Source organism: Acomys russatus, chromosome 14 (assembly GCF_903995435.1).
Source record: "Acomys russatus chromosome 14, mAcoRus1.1, whole genome shotgun sequence".
NCBI classification, from domain to species: Eukaryota; Metazoa; Chordata; class Mammalia; order Rodentia; family Muridae; genus Acomys; species Acomys russatus.
Genome location: NC_067150.1, coordinates 28,550,590 through 28,571,351, shown reverse-complemented (window position 1 = coordinate 28,571,351; position 20,762 = coordinate 28,550,590). Strand labels below are relative to the sequence as shown.

Genomic DNA, 20,762 nt, shown 5'->3' with positions numbered 1-20,762 from the left:
TGTGGGCTCTTCTCTCCAGATTCATTGCCTCTTCTCCTTTTGAATCTCCTACTGGCCCCCTCTTGTATCTCTTTCAGCTCTCCAGAGCTCCTAGTCTTGTCCCAGAGGCACCTACTAGAGAAAGTTGACCTGAGCAGAGAGGTTTCTGCCCAGGCACCTGCCAGCAAGAACACCTTTTGTACTTGGGATGTTAAATCTCCCTCTCTCTTCTCATTTCTCTTCTCTTCTCTTCTCTTCTCTTCTCTTCTCTTCTCTTCTCTGTCTCTGTCTCTGTCTCTCTGTCTGTGTGTGTGTGTGTGTGTGTGTGTGTGTGTGTACTGTCTGCTTGTAAGTGTGTGGGTGAGTGTGTACATAGGTTACCTGTGTGCAAGAGAGCTTAGGGGCATGTGAGTGTGAGCAGAAGCTGCGATGCAGTCCTTGTGTGGATCTGCAATCCTAGCCTTGAGCCTGACGCTGTGTTCTCTGCTCCTGGCCTAGAGTCTGCTTCTTTGTTGTCTTTGGGACCTGGGCTTTGCACTGTGGCTTTGTTCTTTCTTAGAGACCAGCTGGTTCCTTGCTGTGGTCCCACACAGTGGTGACTGATCCCCGGCCACCCATTCAGCTGCCCAGGGGCCCTGGGGGCAGTATTTGTCCCCTGTCTTCCCAAATGGAGGCGGGTAGGGGATTCCTGCCCAGGGTTTCAACCCTGCCAAGGCGGAGGGAATGGGGAACAGCTGCTTGGCTGATTCCGGCTCCGGCTCCGTATGGATTTGGTTTGACAACAAAGATCCCTCTGTGTGTTCTCTGGCCCCTTATGTAACTCGGGTGGGGGCAGGGGAGGTACAGGACAGGGTGGAGTTGGAGATCAGAAGACACCACGAAGGGGCTTGGGAGAGAGGGGAGCTGGTTAGACCACTGAGAGGAAGAATGAGGAATGGTGGGGGGGGGGAGGACATAGGTTTTGACATTGCAGTCCATTTCCTGACTCCAGAAATGGGTAGGGCAGGCGGGGGGATGAGTTTCAGGTCTAGCACTCTTCCTTTCTGTGTTGTCTTCCTCCCTTTGGACCCATCCAATCAGCCAATATTAGCTAAGACAGGGCTGTGCGACCTGTTTTGAGAGTGAGGCCAGGTAGCATCTGGTAGTGGGCCTGAGAAGCTGGTCCTTGACCCAACCTGTTAACTGAACAGATGCCATATAGTTCAGTGGTGGTAATGGCACACACCTTTAATCCCAGCACTCAGGAGGCAGAGGCAGGTGGATCTCCATGAGGCCAGCCTGACCTGCAGAGAGAGTTCCAGGACAGCCAGAACTGTACAGTAACCCTGTCAAAAACAAAACAAAACACCTCAAACACACACACACACACACACACACACACACACACACACACACACACAAATAAGTGATTCATTTTCTTCTCTCGCCACTGTACTTCTGTTCCGTTGTCTTGGACCAGGCCTGCCTCGGGAACCCTGGGCTGCTTTCTTCTGCAGTGACTGGAAGGCAGCTCTTCTGCGTACCCTGCCAGGCTGACCCTAAGGCCCCTTCCCACTCCACTCAGCCTGCTGGTTAGTGCCATCTGTGGCCCTGTCCACTGCTCTGTCCCCTGCTCTCTTATTGGCACAGCTGTCCTAATCAAGAGGGATGAAAATATGCTCTTTCAGGAGCAGCTGGACTGACAGGCCAGCAAGGCCAGGTGAGCTGGCCCGAGCTGGAGTAGGGTGGGGGACTTGAGCCTGGGACCGGATCATTTAATGAACACTAAAAGAGGCCTAGAGATTCCGTGGGGCCTCTGGCCTCTCCTGCCTTACAGGGAGCCTGCTCGCCAGAGGAGGGTCATCCTAGATCACCTGTATTTCTTCTGTTCTTTGTGCCTCAGTTTCTCAGTTTTTCTGGTACCCGTTGTTGTTTATTCTTTCTCGTTTAAAAAGCTTTTTCTGCATCTGAAAAAGTGTTGCAGGGGCCATTCACTTGTAGAAAATGTGTAGAAAAGTATGGTTCCTAAAAGTATGGGGAGGAGGACTAGTTATCTTAGTTAACTAAGATACCTTTTAACCTGACCATGGGTTTGGGGTCTAATAGATTGGGGTTTGGACGTGTATCTTGACCCATGGCACTGCCGCAGTTCATCTGGGGTCTCTGCCCAGAAGTATTCTGTAGGATGACACCTGGGCCCGCTGCTCCATGGGGAAGTGGGTGTGGGGCATAGCCTAGACCTACTGAATGATTCCGGACTCTTGTCCTCAGTCCCCAGGCACTGACCGGCTGGAGTCAAATGCTTTTACTGCCTGGTTCTAGGCCTGGGTGCTGGGATGAGCCTGTGAATGCTGAAGCCTCAGCCTTGAGCCCACACTATATTTGAACAGGGTGTGTTGGCACGGAAGTGGGGGCGGCTGACCTAGGGGACCTAGGGCTTTCTAGGCTTGGTGCTCCGTGAACAGAGAAGAAGTCAGTCCCTCATAGATTAGGATCAGATGCAGGACTGAACAATGCTGGCTAAGTGCAGCCTGTGGGTGTCAGGCTGGAAGATCTCGCCATTGAACAGCAAACTCCACTGAGGGCAGGGCTATGAGCATACAGACTTCCCCAGGACTGTGGGGGACCACTACCAAGGGGTCTATCGGTTGAAATGGATCTCCATGACCTCTACCCTGTATCTTCCTTCTGTTTGTATTCTTGGCAGCAGCCTCTTTGGCAACCCCTTCTCACTGCTTCTGAGGATGACAGGAGGTGCTCTTTCCCCTTAGAAGCTCGATTTGGAAGGATGGTGGTGGGGTGGGGGTGGGGGGGGGGAGATCAGGGATTCCCTTTATCCAACTTTCAGAGGTCCCCACAGAGCAAGATGTAGCCACTCCCTGCTTCTGGAAGCTCCAGGCTCTCTGGCGATATCTCTAGGGACCTTCAGCCAAACAAACAAACAGCAGAAGCCAGCGCTGAAATTGACGAAACCAGAGAGCAATAAACCAAGCAAGGAATGGAGGAAGAGAGTGCACTGGCGAGCGGGGCCCAGCAGACCTCAGAAGCTGTATGTGGTAGTGGAGTGGGTAGGGAAGGGGGAAAGACTGAGAGCTGCTTGTGAGCATGCGTGTGTATGTAGGAGGCCACTGTGTTGCTGTGTGAGTTCTCAGTAGCGGCTGGAATGCATTGAAAGATATGTACAAGTTATTGTCATGGAGGGTTTCAGTGTAGGTGTCGCTGAGGTACAGCAAGCTTGACTGGGGAAGGGGCCACCCATGTCCCTTGGTTCTGTGATGTGATAGTGCTGTAGGGTCTCACACAGTCATTTCTACTGTCCCCACAAGGGTCTAGGTGGGCAAGAGATGGCCCAAGTTCATCTCTGAAAGCCTGAACACCAGCCAGCCTGCTGACCCAGAGCGTTTGTTGCATGGGGACTTCAAAGCCTGGTGTTTTTCAGCAGCACCCAGCATACCAGCTGATCTTCTGCCCTCATCATGTGCTTTTACTTTGAGGAAAGTCATGTTTGTGTGTGTGTGTGTGTGTGTGTGTGTGTGTGTGTGTGTGTGTGTGTGTGTTTCTGTGTGTATGCCTGTGTGTGTCTGTGTATATGTCTCTGTGTGTGTCTGTGTCTGTCTGTCTGTCTGTGTGTGTGTTTGTGTCTGTGTGTATGCCTGTGTGTGTCTATATATATGTCTGTGTGTGTGTCTGTATGTATGTCTGTGTCTGTGTCTGTGTGTATGTCTGTATATGTGTCCGTCTGTGTCTGACTAGCTCCTCTATATTTTCCTGATATGGACTGCCCAGAGAGGGACACTTTCCAACCTCTCCTTGTCTGGAGACAAGCTGATATAGGAAGGGGAGGCCTTCCCTTTCCTTCCCCACCCTTCACATCCCTCCTAGGAGGCACTTTGCTCACACATCACCGTACCACTCTGCTACAGCCCAGCCTGTCACACTTCCCTATGCCTGTAACCCTAGGTTCTTCCTGTGAACCCAGAAAGACTCCCTGCGGCTGCCTAGAAACCTCCTTGTTCTTGACTTGCCAATGTGAGCCACTGGTCCACTTAGAGCTGACTGGGTGTTCTGGGGAGGAGAGGAGAGAATATACAGTCAGTCCTACAGAATGGCCTGGATCAGGCAAGGGGCTCTTAACTCTCAGATAGGAGCTGACAGGCAGCAGCAGATTCGGAGCTCTGGGTAGACCTTGTTCACCTTTGTGGGGCTTCTTGGACTGCACGTTTCCCTACCTTGTCCCTTCTGGGAGACTTAGGAAGCACAGATGGTTCCCAACTTACAAAGCTTTGATTTACGGTAAAAGAAAAAATTTATAATGACATGTGAAGACACAAAGATTAAAAAAACAAAGCAAGTCAGGCGGTTGTGGTACACGTCTTTAATCCCAGCACTCAGGAGGCAGAGGCAGGCGGATCGCTGTGAGTTCAGGGCCAGCCTGGTTTACAAAGTGAGTCCAGGACCGCCAAGGATATGCAGAGAAACCCTGTCTTGAAAAAAACACCCCCCCAAAACCCAAAACCCAAAACAACAACAAACAAAAAACAAAACAACAACAACAAAACCCCAACTATCTAATGTAAGGCAGTACACACTGAGTAGAAACTGTATTTATGGCTTTGAATTTTGCTCTTTATCAGGCCAGATATATGCAGGGTGACTGACTGTCCTCTGATGCTGGCAAAGGGCAGGCAGTGGAACTCCTTCTAGCCGTACAGTCACAGGGTGAACAAGAATGCTCCCCTAGCAGTAGACTGGGCTGTCAAGATAGAATGTTTAACATACAGATCATGCATAGCAAACGCATTTTAGGGTTTCAATATTTTCAAATCATGAAGCTATTTTAGTATGTAGTCCCGTTGTAGGTCAGAGTGCCTCTGTCTGAGCTAGAGAGGGCCAGTCAATGCTGAAAGAATATTACTCTGAAAGAAGTTGCTTAGTGAAACGGTACTGTCTGGGAGGCTGGTGCCTGGGCCACCTAAGCTAAGAGGGTCTGTTCAAGGTCAGGTAGAAATAGCGGAGAGCCTGGGCACTGACAACTGGCAGAGGTACTTCACTTAGAGAGAGAGGAAAGAGTCGGGTGACCTCCCTCATCTCCCTCACCCAGTAGTGGTGTCTAGATTTGGCTGCAGGTGTCGGTGTGAGTGCGGTCGTGGGGTCGTGATCTCTGGCGTGAGGAAATGGATAGTTGCCATCAGTAAATAAGAGCAAAAACAGGAGCACGTGAAGTGGTTTAACAATTAAGTGAATTTACTTCCTTTACTGATATCCTGCTGTTGACATTTTATGACATCTAGACAACCCAGTGCTCCTCAGGAGGCCTGTGCAGGGTCTTAGGTCACCCGGTACCTGTGGCATCCTTAATACCACATTTGGCTATCTCTGACTGCCAGACTTGTTTCTGTTCTTTACATCTGACAAATGCAGGTCTTTGTGTTTTTCTCAGTCCAGAACTTTCTGTCCCTGTTCTGTATAGATCTCAGGTTAAAACCAGCTTCTTAAATAGATGGTTTTAACTTTATTGCAGAGGGCCTGCCCAGTTACTCTTTGCACCACTGCCCTGGGTCAGTGGCTTCATAATATGAGTCATCATAACATTACCTTCATCGTTTTCTATTTGTCATGCCTGTCTCTGTCTAAGTGGAGACTCTTGGTGGGCTTATTGTCTTGTTTATAGCTCTTGGTGGTATATAAGAGAGTTCTATGGATGTAGGAGGCTGTGGTCCAAGTTGGCTTCTGTTTCTGCTCTGTGCCCAACCTCCTCCTCCTCCTCCTCCTCCTCCTCCTCTCCTCCAGCCCCCTTCAGGACAGGGTTTCTCAGTGTAGCCCTGGCTGTCTTGGATCTCACTCTGTGGACCAGGCTGGCCTCAAACTCAGAGATCTGCCTGCCTCTGCTTCCTGAGTGCTGGAGTTAAAGGCAACGACCACCACCACCTCTCCGAGCCCTTGTACGTTCTTGGAGCTTAGAGACATTGCACTGGGGACGATGTGTTGTTCTAGACCGGCTCTTCTGAGCAGTCAGTAAGGGAGGGACTGCTCATGGTCTCCGGCTGCTACATGGGACTACGTGGTGACCTCACTTCCGGGGTACCCTAGAATCAGAATCATCAGAGCCGGTCAACAGGTGCAGGAGTCAGTTCCTCCCAAACCACTAATGAATGTGAGAGCATGAGGAAGCGATACACAGAAGGATAAACACAGAGAACGTGGCCATGCCAGCTGTTCCAAGGGAGCTCTGGCAAGCTCTTGACCTGTTGTCCTCCCAGATCTTTTGCAGAAGGCATCGCTGTCATGTGTGATGTTGCTTGCCTATGCAGAGCTGTTGTGTACATCAGAAATAACCTCTCCATCTGGAAGGATCCCTGCACCACAGCATATGGCTTGCCAAGCAGAATGAAGGTCGGCTAGTCCGTCCTGGATAGTGTGTGTGCGCGCGCGTGCGCGCGCGCGTGTGTGTGTGTGCACGCGTGTGCCTGTATATATGCGTGTGTACACGCGCACGCAGTGTGCATTTGTGTTGGTCTCTGTCCTTGGAGTGGGACACAGGGCAGAATAAGAAGAGCAGGTCTGTGAGCAAGGTAGGCAGGAGCCGGACATGTGTTCTTTGGACTAAGATCAGCTGCTTCCACCTCAGCAAAAATCCTAACAGTCGCTGCCTTTTGCCACTTTGAGGCACTCTACCACATAGAGCTGTTTTCATCCTCAGTCACACAGCAGAAAAACTGTGCCCTAGAATCTCAAACCCGACGCGTAACTCAGAACTTAGGACCGGGTATGTGAGACTCCGACACTGTATTCTTAATTTTGGTATTTAGTATTTATTTTATCTCTCTCTTCTTCCCACTGAGTTTTTTTTTTTTTCAATTAAAAGTATATTGTACTCAACAGTTTAAAAAAGTTAAATAGCCAAAGGGTTTTCTGAGTGCCAGGTGTGGTGGTGCACCCCTGTAATTGCAGTACTTGGGAGATGGAGACAGGAGGATCAGGAGTTCAAGGCTATCCTCGGTTACATAGTGAGTTTGGAGGCTAGCCTGTGCTGGGTGAGGCCTGCCTTAAACACAGACAGATGAGTGGATGGGCGGATAGATGGACACACACACACACACACACACACACACACACACACACACACACACACCACATACAAGTTTCAAGTGGATATAGGATATAGTGGCTCATACCTGTAGTCCTTGCATCTCAGAGGCTGGGGCAGGAGGATTGTGAGTTTGGGGCCACAATAGACAACACAGTAAGATCCTGCCTCCACTTTAGTAAAATAAAGAAATAAAGGAATAAAGGAATAAAAGAATAAAGAAATAAAAACAGCTCCCCAAATATGAGTAACGTCTCTTCTGTTCCAAACCTGTTCCTGTGAAGTGCTGCCTCTCATGCTTTCTGCAGCCCACTGATTAAATTACTCATATGCAGACATACGTATATGTGCGTGTTGACTCTGTTTCTTAGCAATTAAACTTTATTATGTAACCCAACTAGCTTAATACAAGAAGGAAAAAGGTTAAAGGGACAAAAGAGTGAACCTTCTGGTAGCCGTTCCACGGGACGGGTCCTTAGGTGTCTCTCTGGCCTGCGTGCTGGTCCAGCTGGTCCACTGCCCCCGCACGCTCTCTCTGCAGCCGACTTTGTTATTCTCTCTTCTCCAACTCCTTCAGTCATGTGGGAAGGACCGGCTCCTTCTCCTGGTGAGGGTCCATTAGAAAAACGATAGTCCAGGTGGGGTTCCCAGGTCTGTTTCCTGAATTCCAGACCCAGGATGGCTCTACTCAGTCTGTCACAAGGTATTCATGGGGTGCCCCAAGGGTAAAGCCCGCCAAGACTGTTCTCACCTGTGACAAAGCTTAATCCTTTCCACATGTGCGCGTGACCCTTTGCTAAAAGCGAGTCCGGTGATACATCGGACACTTCTTCTACCTGCTTCTCAGCGTCTAATATTGGACTTTAGGGATCACTCGATGGCAGAGCATGTGCAGCTTTAGAGTCACTGCCACCTGCGTGGTGGTTTCCAGTCTCTGTCACAATATGCGTTTAGATAGGACTGTGTGGCTAGATATTTACATCGCTTCCACTTTTTGCTGATATCCAAAGTGCTGGGAGCCCAGTGCTGTGGGGGTCTACCTATAGTTCCAGCCCCAGGAAGAGTGAAGAAAAAGTGAGGAATTTGATGCCAGTATGGGCAGTAGACTGAGAGCTGTCTATGAAAGCACTAGCAATATCTACATCGAGGTGCTCCATTAAGAACCCTGATAGACAGGTCTCTGTGCAAACACAAGGCTTCCCCGCAGAGCAAACTGGCAGTAGATTCCAGGGAGACAAGGATGTTGATAAATATTGCCCAATCTTTACCCACAAAGTTGACTTGGTTTTCAGTTCTTCTTAAGGGGCCCCGTTTCCCGTATACTCCACCTCAGACCTCTCTTAAGATCAGTGAAAAAAAAAAAAATGGTGCCCCAACCACACTGGAGTGTGGGGTTTCCACCCTGGTGCAGGGCTCTACCCAGGCTGACATGTTAAATGTAGAAGAGGAGCTTCCCATATATCCTGTTTATATTCTTCACCATAATCTGTAATTCATGCCCTTGTTCTACTTTGATTTTTTTTTTTTTTTTTCCTGAGGTAGGGGCCCATTTAGCCCATGCTAGCCTCAAACTTCACTATGGAGCCAAGAATTACCTTGAACTTCTGATCTCTGTTCTTTCAATTCCCACGTGCTGAGAGCTGAGATAACAGGCATGAAGCATCATACCTGGCTTACTTACACAGTGCTGAGGGCTAACCCTGGGGCCTTGCACATACTCTGCAAACGTTCTTTCTCCTGAGCCTCCAGCCTCTTAATTACAAACCATAACAAAATGGACACTAGTCAACCAAGTCATCAAGTTAGTAAAAGTGAACATTTTCCCATATTATGTCAGGATTTCTTTTCCCTTTAACAAAGAGTGAAGGATTAAGTGGTATTACACTTACACACATTAATTCACACACATGCATACACACACTCACACACATGCACACACACACAATACAAGCAGTATTGCTTTGTGATCCATACTTTATCTGTTTGTAAATTTGTGTTTCTAGGTTTATCTGACTCGGCCCACATGGATTAATTAACTAATTAATCAGTTTAAGTGGTGCTCAACTGTGGGAATAGAGCACAGTTTACTTAGGTCCCTGCCTGGTACTTGTTTCTCTGTTCTGTTGTTACAGTGCTCTTGAATGGGGAGGTTTACTCTGGGGTATACCCAGAAATGGAATTGCACACCTCTTGAGGTGTGCCTGGCTTCAGTCTCACTCTACTGTGAAGTGTGGTGCTAAGCTTTTGTGTTGGTTCACATCTCCACTGCTAGCCATGTGTAAGAAAAGATGCTGGTATTTATTCTGCATTCCAGGTCACTGGGTCCACATTCCCCTGATCCGCCCCCCCCCCCACTTTTGTTTTTTGAGGCAGGGTTTCTCTCGTAGTCCTGGATATCCTTGACTCACTTTGTAACTTTGTAGACCAGGCTGGCCCTAAACTCATAGAGATCCACCTGCCTCTGCCTCTCAAGTGCTGGGATTAAAGGCATGCACCATCACATCTGACCTTTCTCTTTTTAAAAATACATGTTCTGATTTTGTAGCCCAGGCTGGTCTTGAGCTCTTCTCTTCTCAGGCAGGTACTAGGATTATAGGATTATAGGCTAGGATTATAAGCATGTACCATCAAACCTGACTCCCTGATTTATTACAGGAGAATGCATAATCGTAACATTATATTTTCTATCTTAATCACTTAAAAATTTTAACGTGTGTAGCTGGGCAGGTGGCACACACCTTTAATCCCAGCAGAGACAGCTGGATCTCTGGGAGGTTGAGCCAGCCTGGTCTACAAGGAGCATTCCAGGACAACCAAGGCTACACAGAAACTCTGTCTTGAAAAACAAAACAAACAAACAAAAAATTTAAAGTATGTGTGTGTGTGTGTGTGTGTGTGTGTGTGTGTGTGTGTGTGTGTGTGTGTTCATTCATGTGGAGTCCAGAGGACAGCTTTGGGTGTCATCTTCAGAAGCACTATCTGCCTTTTCCCTCCTTTCCTCTTTGAGATAGAATCTGTCATTGGTCTGGAGCTCACCAGTCAGGCTTGTCTGTGTGTGTACTACCACATTCATGAGTTAAATATGTATTTTTAGGTTTATCCAAATTGATCTATTGGATTTTTACATGGATTTTGAGGGACTGAACTCAGGGTTTAAAATTTTTTTATTATTATTATAATTGATTTACATTACATCCCAATTGTAATCCCCTCGCCCTTATCTTCCTGTCCCACCTTCCTTCCCTTTTCCTTTCTATTCCTCTTCCCTAGACCTATAGCAGGTGAGATCCTCCTCCCCCACTGTCTGAGGACAGCCTATCAGGTCTCATCTGGATAGCCTGCATCCCCTTCCTCTGTGTTCCCACAGGGCCTCTCTCCTAAGGGGCAGTGATCAGATTGAGGGTACCAGAGTTCCTGTCAGAGGCAGTCCCCCTGCTCTCCGACTTCCCCCTGTGAAGAATGCACTGTCCATTGCCTATATCTGAACAGGGGGTCTAGATCTTCTGCTTGCGATGTCCTTGGTTGGTACATCAGTTTGTGCAGGTCCCCTGCGTCCAGATCCGCCAGCCTTGATAGTCTCCTTGTGGAGCTCCTGACAGTGAACTCAGATTTTTATGTTTCAGAGCAAATACTTTATGGAATGAGCCATTCCCCTAATTCCTTTCTTTCTTTCTTTTTTTTTTTTTTTTTAATAATTTATTTAATTTTATTTTAGTGTGAGGGTGTCAGAGCCATTGGAACTGGAATTACAGACAGTTGTGAGTTGCCATGTGGAAGAGCGGACAGTGCTCTTAACCACTGAGCCATCTCTCCAGACCCCACCCCATAATTCCTTTCTTAACCAATTATAAGTGCGTAGTTCAAGTGCATTAAGTACATTCAGTGTGTAGCCATCTCCACCATCAAACTGAAGAACTCTTCATTTTGTGAAGTAGAAGCCTTGAACACCCCCAAGCAACTCATTTTCTGCTCCCCACCCCTATCCCGTCAACCACTTTTCTACTTTGTGTTTCTGTACTTTTGACTACTGAGTACCTCCTGTAAGTAGAATCACATAGTGTTTGCTTATAATGTGACTACATTATTTCTCTTAGCATATTGTACTCAATGTCCATCCATTGTGTAGAAATTGATAGAATTTTTTTTTTGGTGTGGCCGAACAGTACTGCATGAAACATGGGTACCAAATGTTGCTGGTCGCTTCACTCTTTCATAGACACTTGGGTAGCCCCTACATTTTGGACCTTGTGACTGACCAATGCTGTTGTAAATGTGCACACAAATCTCTTGTAGGTCAGGGTTTCACTTCCATTGGGTACATACCCGGAAATAGAGTTGTTGGATCCAGTCGTGCCCTTTGTTTTTCTTTGGTCTGGTGTTTCTTTCCAATTTGTGGGATTGCTGATACTTGTAGATTATGTGCACTGTGTGTGACTCATTTGAAGGCCGAATCCTGAGCACTGTGCACGGCTGGGAGGCAGGCAGCAGCTTTAGAAAGATCTCTTCTGGAGAGAGACAGCTGTCCAGCGAGAAGCTTTACTCAGGAGCCCCAAGCGCTGCCTGGAGACAGTGAAAAAAGCTCTCTCAGACTACCTCCTTCCTGCCCCCCTCCACCATGCTCCACCCTACCAACGTGCCCGGGAATCTGAGCCAATAGGTGGATCTGAACTCAGTGCTGGGTGGAGTCAGGGCAGTGGTGCCCCTGTTGTCTCTCCAGGCAGCTGTAGTCTTGTGCTGTAGATGCAGCAGCAAAGCCAGCCACTGAACAGACAGGTGAGCACAGCTGTGGGAATGGGTAGGAGGTGTGGCTGAGCTCCTTCCCTTTGCTGGAGTGGGGCAGACCTGGAGCCAACAGGGGCTGCTGGGTGCCATGCTAAGTGCCTCCTCTCTACTGGTCCAGCACCGAGACTGTGGCTTTAAATAGCACACTATGTCTTAAGGTCGTGACACTGCTGGGAGCTTGGTCTTGGCGCTCTCATTTTGTTGTTTTGGGTCTTTTAAGTGGTGGTTTGTTTTTTCGGCTTTGCTTTGTTTTGTGAGAGAGTAACACTATGTACCTTGCTGTCATGAAACTTCCTATATAGACAAGGCTGGCCTTGACCTCTTAGAGATCTGCCTGCCTCTGCCCACCAAGTGCTGGGGTTAAAAGTATACTAGACAGGCTCTTACTGTGGATCCCTGGCTTGCCACTGCCTCCTGGGTGCTGGGATTAGAAGGGTGTTCCTTAACCTGGCACCCCCTCTTCCAGAGGAGGAATCCAAGGCTGAGTTCCCAGTTGGTGGCTGCAGAGGAGTTTTTAGAGTCCATAGGCCTTTTCTCTGCAGCCGGTGCTTTGAGCCCCCCTTGGCTGGGTCTTGATGTTTTGGGCCAGACTGACTATCTTGAGGAACATATGAGGAGGAAAGAGGAAAGGGGGGGCCAGTGGGCCTTTATCTTTCCTGGGGCCACCCAGAGTCTGCTGTCTTCAGCTTCTGCTGTGTTTCCGCACACTCTGGAACTGGTAGTAGTTGAGTTGAGTCAAAATATGTCAACTGCCATGTCTGCAGAAACCACAGGCGCCTTGCGATAAAGGTGTCCTTCTGAAAGTAGCCACAGGCATTTGGCAGAGAGTAGGCATCCTTGTTGGCTCAAGTGTGGGACTCTAGCAAGCCTTAGAGATCTGGGATTTTCTAACTTGATGAAACTTTCTGCTCATAGTTGTTTTGCTTATTTGCTTGAGTGACCAAATGACAATAATTTAGACATTTGTTCATTTTAAAATGTGTCAGTTACTCACCATGTACCTGGTATTCAGTTTGGTGTGAGGAGGCTGGTCTAGTGAACATTAGAGAGAGCGTGGTATAACTGCCACGCTGGAGCTGAAGCGAATTGTTGTGACAAAGACGGATGTGGGAGTGAGAAGGCTCCTGGCAACTGACTAGCTAGGAGGGTGCTGTGGCCAGGAAGGGAGGGGAGTCTGACCTTAATGCTGATTCCAAATCCTATATGTATAACACTATTGAGCCCTGTCTTAACTGACACCTAAACCTGCTGCTGTTGGCTTTGCCTTCTGCCTCTGTCTCTACCCAGCCCCCATTTTGTGTGGATTGGGGGTGGGTAGCATGAAGCCAAAGCTGTTCTCACTGTGGAAGGAAGGTGCGTTTAGTAGCGACAGTAGGACAATTAGATGTGCATAGTGCAAGGACCTTGAACTGCTGTTTAATGCTACTGTCTGTGCTTTTTCCACATACTAGGCATAGTGAACCTGTACTAGACATAGTGTTATAGACCTGTAATAGCAGCATAGAGGAAGCTGAGGCAGGAGCATCTAAAGGTCATGGACATCTTGGGTTGCATAGTAAGACCCTGCCTCAAAAACACCCCTCCCCCCGAAAAGGAAGAACACAAGGTAAAAATAGTATTAAACATATTTTTACTCAAGGATGGAGAGGTGGCTTAATGATTAAGAGTACTAACTGTTTTTTCTAGAGGACCTAGGTTTGATTCCCAGAATCTACATGGCAGCTCACAACTGTCCATAACTCCAGTGTCAAAGGTTCTGGTACCCAATTCTGGCCTCTGTGGCTATCAGGCATGCACATGGTACAGAGACACACATGTAAAACACATAGGCACATAAAATTAAAACAATTAAAAAAAAAAAAGAGTTAAGGATGGGCATGGTGTCATTGGCCTTTAATCCCAGGACTTAGAAGGCAGAGGCAGGTGGCTCTCTGTGAGTACAGCCCAGCCCAGTTAGCTCCACCAGGCCAGCCAAGGCCCCACAGTGAGCCCTTGTCTCCAAAATATTTTTAACCACATTTCTCTCCTGTTTCACTCCTGGCTTCAGTTTTGGTTTGTTTGTTTATTTGGTTTGGTTTGGTTTTTTTGTTTTTTTGTTTTTTTTTGAGACAGGGCTTCTCTGTGTAGCCTTGGCTGTCCTGGTCTTACTTTGTAGACCAGGCTGGCCTTGAACTCACAGAGATCCTCCTGCCTCAGCTTCCCTGATGCTGGGATTACAGGTGTACACCACCTGCCTGGCTACATGGCCTCAGTTTTGGGGTGCTGCTAGTATGTATTATTCATGGGCATTCCACATGCCTTGCTTGGGATCATTTAGATATGTACTTACAGCCATGAGGAAACTGTGAGAGGGACTGTATTTTCTTTTTATAAACCAGAGAGACCTGAGGCTTAGGGAAGCCAAGTCATCCCTAAGTCACTCAGCTTGCCGGTGGCAGAGGGCAAGATCAGTCCCAATGGCCTGCCCCTAAAGCACAGAAGGCTCTGTTCAGCCAGTTCTATCTGACCTGCCCATCCACCCAATGTGGCTGCGCAATGGGGTAGGTTCTGGGAAAGTTTGCAAAAAGCAGCCATTGGGGCAAGATGGCGAGCGAGAAAGAGGCTGAGTGGGGAACAAAGAAGAGCCTATGGAACAAGGTGACAATGCCACCTTGAATTATGCTTCTATACTCAGGGCCCAAATGGCCGAAGAGGAGGAGTCAGGGGCAAGGGAGGTGGTCTTCTTGACTCTAATGTGTTTAGGACATTGGGATTCCTGTACTCCTTGGCTGTACATCAGAATAATTAGTGACAGTGACACCATTCCTAAACATCTCAGATTTCATTTATTCCGTTCTTTTAAGGCAGAGCATAGGAAACTACATGCCCTGTTTCCTGTGGGCTCTGAAGGGTGGGCACCACTGTCTTCTGTCACAGATTTCAATTAGAATGGCTCTTGATCTGTGTAGCCTAGTACTCTTCTATAGAATGGGAGCCATAATCATAAGCCACCCATAATGGGGCTATAGACAGATGGCTCAGTGGTTAAGAGTGCTTGATGCTTCTGCAAAGGACCCAGGTTTAGTCCCCAGCACCCATATTGGGCAGCTCACAACTGCTTGTAACTCCACCCAGGGGATCTGATGCTCTCTTCTGGTCTCTGCAGGCATATAGTGCACATACACACACTCGGGTATACACATAAAGTAAAATAAAAAGCGGTGCACACCATTAATCCCAGCAGTTGGCAGGTAGAGGCAGGAGGATCTCTGTGAATTTGAGGCCAGCCTGCTGTACATAATAGTTCCTAGACAGCCAGGACTATGTAGAGAGGCCCTGTCTTGAAAGGAAGGAAGGAAGGAAGGAAGGAAGGAAGGAAGGAAGAAAATTAATTTATTATAATTGTGTGTATGCATGCACATACATGCATATATCCATGCATATGTAACAGTGTACACGTGGAGGTCAGAAAACAACTTATAGGAGTAGATTCTGTTTGTCTACTACATGGTTCCTAGGGACTCAAACCCGGGTCATCAAGCTTGGTGGCAATTGCACCTGCCACTGAGCCATCTCTTCAGCCTTTGTTTGTTTTGTTTGAGAAAGGGTTTCATGTAGCCCAGGCTGGCCTCAGACCTGCTGTAGAGCTGAGGATAACCTTAAATTCTTGATCACCTTGCCTCCCAAGTCCTGGATCACATTTAAAAAATAAATAAAAAAATAAAGAAGTTAGTTTTAATATTGTAATATTGTCAAAATATTACACTTTCAAAGTATAATTACTATATTAGGTGATATTTACTTTTTAAAAATTAGTATATCTGTGAAGTTAGCAGATGTTTCCACTTAGAAACCTTGTCACTGTTGACTGGCCACATAAGTACTTCTAATTAATTTTCCACTTGTGCATTTTCATGTGTGTTTGCACACATGCACGTGCACCCGTGAAAGGCAAAGGACAGCTTATTTCAAGAGTTGATTCTTTCCCTCTAGTATATGGGCTCTAGGGGGGGTCAAGTTCAGATCATCAGTATTGGTGGCAAACACCTTTACCCAGTGAGCCATCTTGTGACCAGACACAAGTATTTTAAACCACCTGACTTGTTGGTATTGTGTTGCCAGACTAGGGCTAGTATAATCCACTGTTTTCAGATAAGGTGTCCAGAGGCCAGAGGAGAGAGGGCCTGGCTGTGCTGATGGTGAGCCCACTGAGATTCCAGTGTCTGTAGCCTCCTGGGTAGGCAGTGTTGGGTGAGAACTATCCTCAGGGGGCTCTGGCTTGGAGGAACCTGCGGCAGGTCACTATTGACAACCATTTCTCCTTTATTTATCCTGGCCCTGACATGGCCTCCTGAGTGGCCACTTGGTCACATGGGCTTCAGCATTTTAGTCCTGAGAATTCATGGAATTTGATGTCTGCCCCTCTAGGCAAATACTGGAAGTATAATTTTCAGGCAGCTCCCTGTGCTGTCTTGTGACTGGCAAGACAGCAAATGGATATCTTGGTGTTGTATCAATCATTAAGACCACCCCCCCCCATCAGATGGAATATACAGAGTTACTACACAGAGCTCTTCCAGGCTAGGATGTTGGGCTGGGTATGGAGCCCAAAGGCCAGCACCGGAGAGAACCTTGTGATTACTTTGGGAAGGCAGTGTGCCTCCTTTCCAGTTGTGCTTGGATGGGTTGGAGGACAGCCCCACCTTCTACAGGTGCCCTTGAAGCATTTGATCATTTTCTCTGTCCTCTGCAGTCTCTAAATGAGCCTGGAAGAAAAGTCTCACCCCAGGCTTCCTGTGATCACACTACACAGGGATGGGGACTGGCAGCCAGCTAGGACATTTGTTGGGGGCTGTACCACAAGTGCCACCAAGGGGACCCAACGTGTCTTCACTGTTTCTTCTATTCTTGTATCACCTACATTATGACGGTGATTCCTGATGAAAGGATCCATTTGTTAATCCAGCAAATTTGTCTTGAGAACTAACTGTGTACCCAGCACACACTTCTGATTATTCTTGGCACAGCGGCAAGCGGAACAAGAACAACAGATAATCACCGCAGGTAGAGGAGCATTACCTGTATGGGGGATTGCTGCTGGCAAGTGTGGGAAAGGTAAATGAAGAGCAGGATGAATACATATATATGCAAGCCTGTGTCTAAGACAGAAGCCTCCCTGCCTAGCATATAGCCAGTACAGAGGCCAAAGGAAGGTGTATGCCTAGCCTCCTTCACCACGGCATAAAGGCAAGGCACAGGAGAGAAGAGTTGGATGATGAAGAAGAAAGAGGCTGGTCATTGTGGGTCCCTGGAGGTCAGCAGAGACAGGTCATGTGGCTCTGTGTTGGTGTGGGGAAGCAAGCCATCAAATGGGCATTACTGTAAAGCAGAACCAGGGGCTTGACCCTCTACTTAGATGAAGGGCCCATGGGTTTGCATTTATCCCATAACATTCGGTCCCGCCTGAGGTCCCCTTGGGATACTGGCAATAATACTAAGCTAGGAAGAATTGCTGTGGGTTAGCTGACACTAGGGAGACTCATCTTCATGTGCAGGGAAATGTGTGGGGAAAGGCTCAGAAGCGAGGCCACATGTGTGCAGAGCCCTGGAGACCTGGCTCATCAGTAGAGTGTTATGTGTCTGCAGGCCATATGTAATGAAAACATGCTAGAGAGCTTTCAGAAGGACGTGAGGGCTTTGGGTACTAGCAATTGTGTCTCCTGGGGGAGGGTTGCCTAAGAAGGCTTAAGAAGTTCTTTATAACTATTGGAAGCAGTTAAAGGACTTTGGTGTGAGGGGTCCCCACTTCTCTGCTTGTTCCAAAGGGCATCAGATGGCCAATACTTATCTAGTGATATACTCTTTCATGATTAGCATTATTGGTGGGAGTCTACAGTCTCTACGAGAGACTAAGGGTGGAGCCCCAGAGAAGTTTACGTTCCACCCTAAATTAGTTCTTCAATAACGTTGTACTTGGGTGTGTTATTGTATTGTGGACTGCCTTTTGCCTTAGTTGTCTGTCTCTACAATGGAAGCCATTACAGTGCTTTATCTAGAGGGTGTAGACAATACTGAAATGGCCTTTTAGCAGTGTCTGGAGTCCCAATGGAGTCTAGTAGTTACAGTCCAAATATGCTAAGTATCCCAAATTGCACAAGATGGTGTGACAGTGAGTTACCTGGCTCCTAAAACCAATAGTGCAGAGAACCCGGTCCTGCCTGTCGTAACTGTGCATTTCAGTTACTATTAAGAGACACAGAACATCTTTAATGTACGCATGGTGGCATGCACACATAGTCCAGCGCTCAGGTGGCAGAATCAGGAGGGTCAGGAGTTCCAGGCCAAACTAGGCTACATAGTGAGTTTAAAGTCAGCCACAGCAAAGTAGTGGGACTGGCTTTGTTTTTATCTTTAAGTTTTTGTTTAATTTGTTTTATTGCTTCAAAATTAGTTCTTTGAGAATTTCATACAATGTGTTTGATCATTTTTCACTCTTTCCCCCAAACTCTTCCCAGGTACACACCTCCTTCCCTACACCAAATGTGTGTGTGTGTGTATACGCGCTCGTGTATATGTGTGTTTTAATACCCATGAAATCCAATTCATACTATCCATATGTTCTTGGGTGTGCAGATTTCTGCTGGAGTGTGTTTGATTTACCAGTGGCTACAGAAAGAGAAGAAAAATGACTCTTCTGCTACCAGGAGCTGTCAGTTGCCAATCAATAGCTCCTTGGCTAAAAGTGGGACTTCATGCCTACCTCACCTCTTCATGCTGGGATTTGGTTTGCCTTGAGTTTGCACAGGTCTCATGCATGCTGTCACAATCTCTCTGAGTTTATTGTGCATCAGGCCTGCTGTGTTCCCAAGACGTCTTGTCATCTACTTTCTTTGGCTCCTCTACCCTTCTACAAGAATCCTGAGCCTTGGGAAGAAGGTGTGAGATATGGATATACCAGTTAGGGCTGAGCACTCTGCAGTCTCCTCTGCACCTTCACTGTCTGCTATGAGATTCTCTGATGAGGCCAACTTTAAAAATCAGGGGCTGCAAATGTATCTCAATGATAAAAATGCATGCCTGGCATATGTCAGGCCCTGGGTTTGAACCCCAGAAACACACACACACACACACACACACACACACACACACACACACACACACAGTATTTAATTTTGTATTACCACTTTTTTTTTTTGTATTACCACTTTTTTTGTTAAACATCTTCTCTATAATAGCTGGTACAGGGCTGGAGAAGTGGCTCAGAGGTTAAGAGCACTGCCTGCTCTTCCAAAGGTCATGAGTTCAATTCCCAGCAACCACATGGTGGCTCACAACCATCTATAATAAGATCTAATGTTCTCTTCTGGTGTGCAGGCATGCATACAGGCAGAATACTGTATACATAATAAATAAATAAATCTTTTTAAAAAAATAGCTGGTACAGTATGGCCTAGAGACAAAGACATCCCTGATCAGAAGTGATTGTTTTATGGGCAAGATATAAAAGCTCAATAATTTTATAATAAGAAATTACACTTTGGGATATAATCCAAGCATTCTAAATCTCTAATTGAGCAAGACACACAAGCCAGTAGCTATAAGATATAAAAGTCTATGATCTGTTTGGTGCTCAAATCAATGTATAATAGTTTGTGGCAACAAAACATAAGTTATCTAAAAATACCCGGGACAGTTCATAAGAGCAGAGTCATCTGAGCTGGGTGTCACAGGAATGGGGTTGTTCAGCCACTCAGGGGAGGGATGACAGGGATGTTGTCTTAGTTCCTTTATGCCCCTGTAACAACACACTCTAGGCAGGGTTGCTTATGGTGAGCAGAAGGGGCTGCCTCGTCCCGTGCTACAAAATGGAAGGACTCATTCTCTTATAGGGAACTTACTCTCACAATAAGGCACCCATTCCTTCCATTACTCTTTCCATAAGGGAAGGGCTCTCTGAACCTAAACACACCTTAAAGGTCCCACTTCTCAACTTGGATCTTAGAAATCCAAAGTCTAGGGTCTCTGAAATTGAGTATGAGTAGAGACCTATTCAAAGCAGATTTGTCCAATCATAGACTGTTATGTTTGATTTTGCTGATACTATATTTTTCCTTCTCTTCATTTCTTCATCTACCATATTTTCTTCTCTTTTCTTTCTATGGTTTACTTTATAGCTTAAAGTAATATTTTGGGGCTGGCTGTGATATCATGTGATTTTTTTTAATCCCAGCACTTGAGAGGCAGAGGCAAGTAGGGTATTGTGAGTTTGAAGCCTGCCTGGTCTGCGTTGTGAGTTCCAGGCCAGCCGAGAGCTGCATAGTGACACTCTATCTCAGGCACACACTAATAATATTTTGTCTGGAATACTTAATTACAGTTTCCTCCCCTCCCCCAATTTGAATTTGTTCATACATTTTCCTCTAGTTTCTGTTGTAGCTGCATACTAAAAATGCTCCTCTTGTTTAATTCTGGATATTTCCTCATTTTCATGGCATTTTGTTTGTTTGTTTGTTTTGACTCTTGAATCATTTAGTTACTAGCCTGTGAAACCACACGAGCTTGTTCCAAATTAACAATAGTGGTATAAGCAAGAGCAGAAATCGGTAAGAAGACAGTGATAATTGTCTGCGAAGGTCCAAACCCTACAAGAAAAACAATTGACTCTTACCCTCCAGGATGATCTTTCTCTAACTCCTTGTTCTATCTCTAGACAGTGGGTAGAGGCGTTGAAGGACTTAGGCACCCTGCCCTAGAATGTTGGAGTCTTGCCCTCAACTCTCAGACTGATACATTCTGGTGGCCCAACAATCTTGGAATCTCATGGAAGGCCCCGCCCCACCCAGAGGATGGTCCCACCCTACCCTGTGGTTCTGCTAGTCTTCCTAGGACTCTGCTGTGTTCTGACTGCATAGCTCAGCTGGGCCTTGCCTCCCTGGCTCTGCCTGTTCTCTGGTCC

The 20,762-nt window shown here is 47.0% G+C and overlaps 1 protein-coding gene across 3 annotated transcripts in view; it reads left to right on the top strand.

The window, feature by feature from the left end:
* The window catches only part of St3gal4 (ST3 beta-galactoside alpha-2,3-sialyltransferase 4), a 43,198-nt gene that overhangs the window by 6,994 nt on the left and 15,442 nt on the right, over nucleotides 1-20,762 (top strand). The window contains exon 1 of one of the 3 annotated variants that reach the window (XM_051156141.1): nucleotides 2,850-3,007. The exons of 1 other annotated variant lie outside the window; for it this stretch is intronic. In XM_051156141.1, the coding sequence (XP_051012098.1) occupies nucleotides 2,957-3,007 (51 nt within the window). In that variant the 5' untranslated portion in view covers nucleotides 2,850-2,956. Of the gene's footprint in view, nucleotides 1-2,849; nucleotides 3,008-11,793; nucleotides 11,819-20,762 lie in introns of those variants that run through there. One more of the 3 variants, XM_051156142.1, reaches the window with a different exon arrangement.